The sequence below is a fragment of the Pygoscelis adeliae genome, unplaced genomic scaffold (assembly GCF_000699105.1).
Source record: "Pygoscelis adeliae isolate BGI_AS28 unplaced genomic scaffold, ASM69910v1 Scaffold118, whole genome shotgun sequence".
In the NCBI taxonomy this organism is placed as follows: domain Eukaryota; kingdom Metazoa; phylum Chordata; class Aves; order Sphenisciformes; family Spheniscidae; genus Pygoscelis; species Pygoscelis adeliae.
In genome coordinates, this window is record NW_008825257.1 from 504,846 (window position 1) to 514,797 (window position 9,952).

The 9,952-nt window shown below is 41.9% G+C and overlaps 1 protein-coding gene across 3 annotated transcripts in view; it reads left to right on the plus strand.

Moving 5' to 3' along the window:
- The window catches only part of POLR3F (polymerase (RNA) III (DNA directed) polypeptide F, 39 kDa), a 9,451-nt gene extending 535 nt beyond the window's left edge, over positions 1–8,916 (plus strand). Inside the window, exons 2-9 of one of the 3 annotated variants that reach the window (XM_009329473.1) lie at positions 1,687–1,754; positions 2,767–2,834; positions 3,506–3,526; positions 3,629–3,741; positions 5,687–5,830; positions 6,603–6,710; positions 7,442–7,633; positions 8,231–8,916. In XM_009329473.1, the coding sequence (XP_009327748.1) occupies positions 1,687–1,754; positions 2,767–2,834; positions 3,506–3,526; positions 3,629–3,741; positions 5,687–5,830; positions 6,603–6,710; positions 7,442–7,633; positions 8,231–8,308 (792 nt within the window). In that variant the 3' untranslated portion in view covers positions 8,309–8,916. Of the gene's footprint in view, positions 1–1,686; positions 1,755–2,766; positions 2,835–3,350; positions 3,389–3,505; positions 3,527–3,628; positions 3,742–5,686; positions 5,831–6,602; positions 6,711–7,441; positions 7,634–8,230 lie in introns of those variants that run through there. The other 2 variants (XM_009329476.1, XM_009329474.1) reach the window with 2 other exon arrangements.
- Positions 8,917–9,952: the final 1,036 nt, after the last annotated feature.

Here is a 9,952-nt window from a genome sequence, read left to right on the forward strand (position 1 = left end):
AAGATGGCCACAGGTGATAACCACAAGGCCCATTAATGATGGGGAATGACTTAGCTAGAGATAAAAGAATGGATGTTAGCCCATGCTCTTATATGTGAAGGTCTTCTCCAAATCCCTCGCAAAATCCCGAAGTTGTGGATTACTCTGATAATATGCAGGTGAAACGTCTCAAGGAATTTTTTTTGCATCTTCTGTAAATTTCCCACATCTCACTGGGCATTTCCTTTTACTGTGTCAGGAGTCAGCCTAAGATAAGAGTGAGGCTCATAGTCAACTACTTCTGCCTCTTGTTCAGGAACAGATAGTAGCTGTTTATCTTGTTGGTTCAGTGTGGCATAATCTTGAGTATCAGCTAAATGTTCAAGGTCTTTAAAGATCGAGATTCCTTTCGGTTCCGTAGCTAGCCGCTTCATGGGTGTGTGAAGTCAGGAAATAAAGCAGACTGAGTGGTGTGGTCAAGAGAGCACTGTTGAAAAGAGAGGCACTTGCTTTCTCACAAAGGAGAATGTTGGAAAGTATCCAGACTGAGCAAAGTGTGGCGTTTGGGGGTTTTTTTAATAACCGAAACTACTTAGCTGGGACCATACTAGGTGGCAGTGGAAGTAATCTAATCTGTCTCTTTTTGGTCTTTCTGTTATAGATGTGAGGTTTATCAATACATGGGATGTGAGCTTGTGTGTTCGATAACTTTTGAACAGGCTGGCCAAATTTCTCAATGAGGCTTCAAAGATAGTTAAGTCTCTAGAATTTGTTTAAAATAGATCCCCTGGGGAGTGGGGAGTGTGTGGCGAGATCTAGTAAGTATGTCAAATATGGGGGAAAACTGCAGTGAGAGCTCAGCCTTAATAAGCATCAGATACTTCACTTGAGATGAGCTGCAAGTACTTCATCTGTAGAAAAGCACTGAAGGGGATCGTCTTGAGGTGTGAGCTCCAATCAACCACGTAATGCAAATCTGTAAGAAACAGGGCTGTATCTATGGGGAAAGAATTGGCTGGCAATGAAAGACTGAATGTTAGTTAATGCTGTCATACATAGTTATGGGCTGCATATGGGCTCTTGGGCTTGTCTAATTGCTTGCCCCTTCAAAATAGGAAATAAGGATGTGCCTGGCCTAGGCACAACTGTCAAAGGCAGGACAAATGTTTCGTTTGTGTGAGATGCCAGTAATTTGCCTCTGAGAGGCACTGTCAATCCTGGCTGGCAGTTTTCCAATGATCTCTACTTAGTGAAAAATAGAATTTTGCTACTGGAACTCAGAATTGTTCAAAATTTGTTCAGTAGAGCTCCAACGTGATTTCTGGGTAGCCATGCAAATGAGTGTTTTGGTGGAAAGGGAGAGCAAAGTAGACAAGAACTTGATGTCCCTCATGCAATGGTGGAAGTTAGGAGAAATAATAGGAAGTGCATAGATGTGGTGGGAAGGGTTGGGAACTGTATTTGTTATTTCTGATAGCTGATAAGTGGATACTTACAGGGGGGGAAAAATATCCTCAAGGGTATTACTGTACTTATAGGGAGAAAATATCCTCAAGGGTATTATTGTTTCCAGTGGTTAGAAATGTTATTTTTCCCTTTTCTTTATTCAGTTGACATGAAATAAGGTTTTTATTTTAGAAGATTCTTGCTGTGTTCTGAAACAAGCTATTGGAAGGAAAGTAAATGCATTGTGCCCATCTCTCCTAGGGGCAGCTGGACCTTCTCAGGAGCAACGCAGGTCTTCTATATAGAATCAAAGAGTCTCAAAATGCAAGGTAATCCTCGTGTTTGCTGGATAAATATATTTGGAACACAGTTCTGCAACACGCATGCAGCATTGCTGAGAAGACACTCAGCAGTGTAATATGGATTCTGTAACATCCATGTTACAGGACACAACTGCTTGTTTCAGGAGGGTACGCTTAACTCCCCTGAGCTGATCCTGAAAACTGTTTTAGGTATAGTGGTTTCTACTGAACAGAGGATGCCATGGGACTATAGCTCTACCTTGCTCCAGATGACAGCAAAGTGATCTGTGCAAACATATGTATATGCTCAGGTGGAATCCAGGTGAAGCCCAACCATACCATCGGCAAAGTGTGGTTCTGTGGTCTTCCTCACTGCTCATGTTACAGGATCAGCGCTCATATTTACAGCTCTTCCAGGAGGCCACTTGAACTGCCACTCATGCTCTTTGATTTATTAAAATGTACCTTCAAACCATGTTTTGTGATGCCTATGTAAATCTGAGTAAAAGATGCCTTAGACATACTTCTGGAAAGAAATATCCTTCAAAATTATCCTCAGTGCAGGCGTGTCAGCCTCTCTTTCAAATGCTTTAGAAAAAGATTGCTGAGTTCAGGCTTTCTCAGACCAGTGAAAAGGCATGTTTTAGAGTTGGGAGCACGCTACTATCCCTTTGTAGACGTTCTGTCTGGAGACATTATCCTAAATTATGCTCCATGCTGTGTTTGACCTTCCACAGTTGTGTTAATATGTGACTCCAAATTCCCCATTGTTATGACAAGTTGAGTGACTCCTGCTTGGTCGCTTTTCTTTCATACTGTGCTCTTTTGTCTTTACTGTGGCTTCTCACTGGAAAGCTTGGCTTGATCCAGAGAGGTTTAGTGTCATGTATTACATTTGCCAATGGCTGGCTTACTGTGTGGGGTTTTTTTTCCTTTGTGCATTGTTCTTTTCATAGTACTTGTTTTCAGTTTAAAACAAATCCAACTTCTTTCAAATTTTGGTCCTTTCAAAAATCCTGATGTCTGTCTTATTTTACAGTAAGATGAAAGGCTCTGACAATCAAGAAAAGCTGGTTTACCAAATTATAGAAGATGCAGGCAACAAAGGTAGTTTAAATAAATTATAATTGTGAATGGTACTAACTCTGTTTACTTACGGAACCGTTCCTGTCCAAACTTTTAAATGCTTGTCCAGACGATACAAATATAAAATCTAGAGTCCCTGTACCAGGTCTGTAGCTAATGTTCCATGTGTCCACTTTATAAAACAAAAGAGAAGACAACATATTTCTTTATTAAAATAGCAACCTGTCCTTCTGTGGGTGTTGGGGGGGGGGGGGGCTTTTTCAGAATATTTGGAATATGCATTATGATTTATCTATGGGACTGTCAAGCTGAGGAATCCACAGAACACTCACTACTTAAATCCGATATGGATATCACATTTCCTTTTAACAGGTGTACTGCCAGCAGAAACCACTGCTAGTAACTAGGCTTTCTCAGCAGTCGTTGCACGCTATGGTTGAGAGATGGCAGGCAGAACTGGCTATCGTATTTTTGTTGAAGCAAACACTAGTTACCTAAAAATGCAAGAACATTTCTGTGATGTATTCATGTTGGCAGTGAAATGGGGTCCACCTGTAAGACCCCTCGGAGGAGAGGTAAAGGGCAGGACAGTGTGGTGGTTGTGGTATGCATTTCTTGTTTTGTCAGTTGTTTTTTTTGTTCCACCCCCTTCTGCCCCTTCCCTCCCTTTTGCCGGGATTGGTGGGATCGAGGATACATCCTGTGGTTGGCAAGTGAGTCAAGCGATGTTGTGATGTGACTTTTGGTTTGTGAGTACGTACAGAAACAAATGGTTTCTTCTATTCATGTCCATTCACTTCTCTGTTTTAAAACAGGTATTTGGAGCAGGGACATTAGATACAAAAGTAATTTGCCTTTAACGGAGATCAACAAGATACTGAAAAACTTGGAAAGCAAGAAACTAATTAAAGCAGTTAAATCTGTGGCAGTGAGTATTTTATGACTTTTTTTTTTTTTTAAACCATTTAAAATGTTTGCTGCATGCTGTGTATGTTTGAACAGGAGACTGGGAGCAGAGAAACCTCGTTCTGCCTCCAGCTTTCTCACTGACTATTGCACCAGCGTTTGACTATCTGCCTTCAGTGTGCAAACATATCATTATTAATATACAGTTCTATCACTCTTCCCACCACTACTAATTACACACCGTTACTATCAAATTGCAGTTTTAGTTCTCTTAATTCTTTATTGCACACAGCTGTTGATACAGTTCTGTTACCCTTTACAAACCTCTTGCACTGCTCACTACTAGTCTGCAGTTCTGTCACCATTTTCTCTGTGCTTCCATACCCCGTCTTTAGGACATAAACCTAGGAAAGCGTCTGGTGGGTTTCCCTCCAGCATACCAATGGGCTTGGGTCCACAGGTCAGCTTTTCTGCTGTCCATAGGCACCCACACTCCTGCTGTCTGCAGATCCTGCCCTCTTCTTTTCTGATTTTTATACCTTATTCTCTTTTTTTGTTTCTTAACTCTTTTCTACCACCCTTTTCTCCTTTCTCCATTCAGTCTCCACCCAAATAAGCAACCTGCTCGTAATTACTTTTTCTCCATTGGTCCCAACGTTGCTGTACCACAATTAGGTATTTCTGATACTGAAGCAATCTCGGCGTTTTATATGAGACTAGTGATATGGTTACCTAGCTGCAAGTGGCCTTGCAAGGTTCCTCTCCCCCGGAGATCCTGAAACTCCTTTCAGTTATCTGTTTCATACTGGATTTGTATGGTTTACTTTAAACAATTTCTAAGACATTTGATTCTGTTTTAGTCTCAGTTCCTCTACTTTGTTCCAGTTAGAGTACTTTCTTATTTTATGTGCAAACACTCCACGTACCAGAGTAGGGCTTATCCTTTTCCATGCTTTTTCTCGCCCTATTGTAATGCTCATGCAGCATCCTGCTCTCCCTTACCAATGATTTGTAATTAAGCAGGTATTAGCGTGTTCTTTGGACATTCTCCTGGTTTCCAGCAGAGATTCTGTCTTGTTGCAGGGCCTGGTACAGGAGGAAGACCACTTGTTTGGCAACTCTTGGAAGTTTTATGTTGTGTGCCTTTTCTATCTGCCGGTCTCATCTGCACCATGGAGGCAATACCTTGGCTTGCATGTGTGCATTTTGGGGGGAAGGGGGGGGGCAGGGAGGGAGTGAGAGGTGAGGGTAACTTCCTAAATAAAAATAAAATGGAGATAAAGAAGTTGGACATAGAGAAGCATTAGCTTTTTCATGTTTTAGTGAGAGATGCTGGCTTCGTCTAGTTACAAAGGGGACGCAATGCTGCTGAAGTTGCTTCGGTGGTTGCTGCGTAGTCCTTTGGACGACCATTGTCCTTTAACTGTCTGACTACTAATATCGGGACTGAAGCAGCATTCCCATTCACCCCGTCTAGGTGTGGCAGTAAGGAGTGGGCTCGCAGGGGCTAACTTTAGCTGCAGGGTTTAATCACGTAAGGGTCCTCCTGTCATCAGTGCATGGGTTGTCTCCTGCAGAAACAGTTGTAAGCCTCTCTGTTAAGTTTGTCTTTGCTGTCTTCTAAAGACGCTTTCCTGCCCTCCTTTGACTGTGGAGGGGGATTAGAGTCAATAGGTTAAAACTAAACTCTTGAGATCTTCTTCAGTGAGGTTTGTATTGTGTGCACATTGTTAGTAGGATTCTCTCTTCTAACACTATGTTACAAAATTATTAGTAATCTGAATGTATTGATCTTTATCTCCGTCTTACCTGTGGGTCAAACACATTAATGATAGCTTGAGTGGGATGGATTGCTGTGCCCCAGGTTTTAGGAGTAATGAACTATCTCTTTTGCAGATACCTTCTTAAATCTTCCTTTCTTATGGAAGACTTTCAGCTGTTAAGAGCTGTGCACTTTTCTCTAACAGGCATCCAAGAAGAAGGTTTATATGCTATATAACCTGCAGCCTGACCGGTCGGTGACTGGTGGGGCTTGGTACAGTGACCAAGACTTTGAGTCTGAATTTGTGGAGGTGTTAAATCAACAGTGTTTTAAATTTCTACAGAGCAAGGTGAGTGCCACTACGAAAGTTACCTTCCATTTGTTTTGTGTTTTATATTTTCTTGTAAAACTAGCGACAGGCAAGGCTGAAGTTTTCCATAGTGTTTTCCATAAGTGTTGGCCATTGTTATAACTGGATTGGCAAATCTGTACTGGATTGTATTTGTCACAGCATGTGTCAAATGGTGTTGCATTTTAATAATGCATATTCTCACACCCTGTACAGGCAGTGAAGCCTTCCGTCTCCAAAGTCCAATGACAAGCTAGGCAGCAAAGAACACAGGACCAAAAAACCTAGCAAAAGTGACTGTTTTCCCTGCAGAGCTCCTAATTTCTGAGAGGGTGGAAGGCACTACTCAGGCAGCTCTGCCTAGAAGAGAATTTTCTCTAGTAAAACTGCAGGAGAAGCCTGCTCTCCGTTAAATAAGTCCTATGCAGATTGCAGCATTTCTCTATTCCATTAAAATATATTTTAACTGGCACTAGGTACAGCAGAAACTTCTTTTGTGTCAAAAAAATGCCAGATGCTGATATTCCTTCATAATAATCTAAATCACTGTGTAACTTTTGTGTCATATTTAGTGTAAAATTATGTTTGGTTGTGCATTGCACTATCTCACATAACATCAGTCTTAAAGACATAGCTTTAAATGCTAAATAAAAAACATGTCCCAGAAATGGTTTGGAAATCAACTTTTATACTCTAGTCTGCCTGAAACTGCACCACGAAGGAGGCTCTTCGCAGTGAGTACTGACTATAACTCATCTTTGCTTTTTCTCAGGCAGAAGCAGCTCGAGAGAGCAAACAGAACCCCATGATACAGAGGAACAGCTCATTTGCCTCATCCCATGAGGTGTGGAAATACATCTGTGAACTGGGTATCAGTAAGGTCAGAAGAGATTCATCTTACTACTCTCAAAATTCTCAGTGCATGACTAGCTTCAGGAGTTGGGTCCTGCAAATTTGGTGAGGGTCCGATAAGTGCTACAGTCACTGTACTGGAAGTGGGCCTTGCTGCTTTATTGCTTTTTGAGGAGGGTCATTGGTGCTGCATGGGATTCCAGGGTAGTTTATACATGTGGGTTTTCAAAGACGTATAAAAGAATTAGCATTCCCACCTTGTTGATGGGAATTGGAGTAAGTTTTCCTTTAACTATCTCAGCCGGTTTATATTTTGTAATTTCTCTCAAGTTTGTCTATGCATTTCAAGTGGTTTTAGGGGAGGGGGGAAAAAAAAGGAGGTAAAACCCCCCGCAATTATTGGTCACCATCAACAGGCATCTCTTCAGTAGTCTGTCTGCTTTCACGATCGTTTTCCTGTAAAACTGGAAATGTATCGTGCTAGGATGATGTAGACACTTGAGGTGTATAGGGAAGTTCTTCTTGATAAGCCAAAGCTAGCATAATCCAAAAGTGTTTGGGAGGTAGGAAGAGGTATTGGTATTTGCTTTTCTTTTTGTATCTGCACAACCCCATAAAGTGCCCAGCGAGAGCAGTGCCTTTATCTGGGCTAGGTTAGAACCCTAAGGATTTGTTACTCACAGTGTTTGCTCGTTTCCTCCTTGCAGGACTTGTTGGCATGCGTCTTTCCTAATATTTATTTTACAAATTATTTCTTAGGTAGAGTTGTCAATGGAAGACATTGAAACCATTTTAAATACGCTGATATACGATGGAAAAGTGGAGATGACTATTATTGCTGCAAAGGAAGGGACGGTAGGCAGTGTGGATGGACAGATGAAGTTGTACAGAGCCGTTAGTCCTCTCATACAACCCACTGGATTAGTCAGGACGCCCTGTGGACTCTGCCCTGTAAGTAACTAATTCTGTATATGAATAGGTGGGTGCATGCAAATTTTGAATACAGTCCTGCAAATGGCCAGCCAGCACGCTGCCAGGTTATGCCCGTGAGTGATCCTCATGGCTTTCTAAGCCAACTACGCTTATGAGTGTTATCCGTGATGCCTTAGCTATGGTGTAAGAGGCAGGTTCTTTAGTTTAGACCAGGATGTTTCCCACTTATATCCTGTCTCTTTACTGGACTGTATGTGAAAGGGTGCTGTCAAGTGTAGCCTGTTCCAAATTCTATTATTATGTTTTCTGATCCCAAGTTTGCGTATTTATGTTTTTTAACAAGCTAACTTATTTCTGTCTAGCTTTTGGTCTCTCCTGCTTGGATTGTAAACTGATATGTAGGTAAAACTTGCCAGTGTGTCCACTTGCATCATTTACTACAGTGGGGTCTGTTTTGCTCCCATTTCTCAGAGCTGGCATAGGACTTCCTAGATTTTGGCCTCTGTTAGACTACTGCTTTTCTACTGGGGAAGGAGCAGAAAACATGCGAGCACGTTACTTCCAGTTAGATTGTGTTGCTGTATATAATTACTAACACAGGGCTTTCTTTTGCAGGTTTTTGATGATTGCCATGAAGGTGGTGAGATTTCGCCATCAAACTGTATTTATATGACAGAGTGGCTGGAGTTTTAAAGTGAAGGAAAACTGTAAACTGGATTCATGCTTCACAGCCGAGGTGACAAAGCAGCTTGCTTTTTTAAAAGTGGACCTCTAAATTTATGAGCAACTTCAGGACATGGAGTGGTTTTGTTTTTAATGAAACATGAAGCAGCAACGTATCAGCTGTGTGAGCAGTTCTGTGAGTGGACTGGAAATCGAGTCAGCATTGAAGATCAAGGCTGAAGTGGAAATGTAGATCCATTCTTGTACCAAAAATCGGTTGTGTGACTTGAAAACTGCCATGGAACAGCTGGGTGGTGATGCATCGCTTCCAAGGATTGTGTCAAGTACTCCACAGATGCTTATTCTGAATGAGAGAAAATAAGTCATTAGCTGATCAGAAAAACTTGCTAATGAGTGTTGCCAAGAATGAGATTCCAAACTTTGCTTTTCAGACTAATGCTACTGGTGGGTGCTTAAGTGCTAAAGCTGACGCTTTTCTCCCACGACAGCTACCATCTAATTGAAGACTAAGAATCTGATGTGGGAAAGATCCTAAATAGGTCAAACGGAACTCACTGATTCTTTATTATCTTTCTTACCTGCTAATTTATCATTAAAACCCTGATTTTTCTCATGTACATCTGTGTTTCATTTTGTCCATTGCTGCCATTGCCTGGTGATGCATCTGTTGTATTTATTCCTTCATCTGACAGCTACAAGATCATCATCAAATGTGTCGGTGTGTTCTGGCTGCTGCATCATGTACATGGATAGGTCAGCTGAAATTTTGAGTAGAAGTATTCTGAGAAGATGTGTTTTCCAGAATAGAAAAAGAGTTCCTCTGGCCTGATGGTACAGGGGATATTTTTATAGATTATCTGAATACCCTCAGGGATGAAAAAGATGCCAATGACAGTTGTTTGGACATAAATATGGCCTCTGGCCTTGGTTTGTGATCTGAGAAAGGCATGATACTGGCATATCATCAAAAACCACAATCTTCTCTTCTTGTGATGTGGAGCCAATTTGTGTTTCTCTTAAGTGTGACCTCTCTGGCTCCTTCTCTGTGTGACTCTGGACTGATGAATTGGCAATAGCTATAGACTGGGGCGTTGCCATCAGCCTCATGGCCAGGGTATGCTGGGCCACGGACCTCTTAAGAGAGAGCTGTGTGTGGTTTCCTCTGGCTATCGATGTCCATCTGGCAGTATTAGGGGGTGATACTATCTTTGGAAAATGTAGGTTCAAATCCCACTTGGGAAGTAAACAGATTTTTCGTACCAACTATGTTATGCTAATTAGTTACTCAACCTCTTCCTTAACCCATAATCAAGCAACCTCTAGTGAAGAAACGTCAGCTCCTTTTTCATCAGTGAGAATATTGTGCATATGTGGTACGGCCAGCTCTCCACCATCCAGCATAACAGAGGGCTGGAATGAAGTCCTCAGCAGGCAGGGTAGTGTAGACACATGAACCAGTACAACTTGCTACCTGTGGCTTAGCATTGCTGCGCCCAGGCTGGATCTCTACACAGCTACTCAGTATCTTCACGATAGCCTCCCAGCACTGAGAAACAACTAGCGGGTCAAGCACAACGCTGGACCTGTTGCATCTAGCTGTTTTCAAAATTCCCTGTCTGAAAATAAGCCCTCCTGGACACCGGTTGGGAGGCC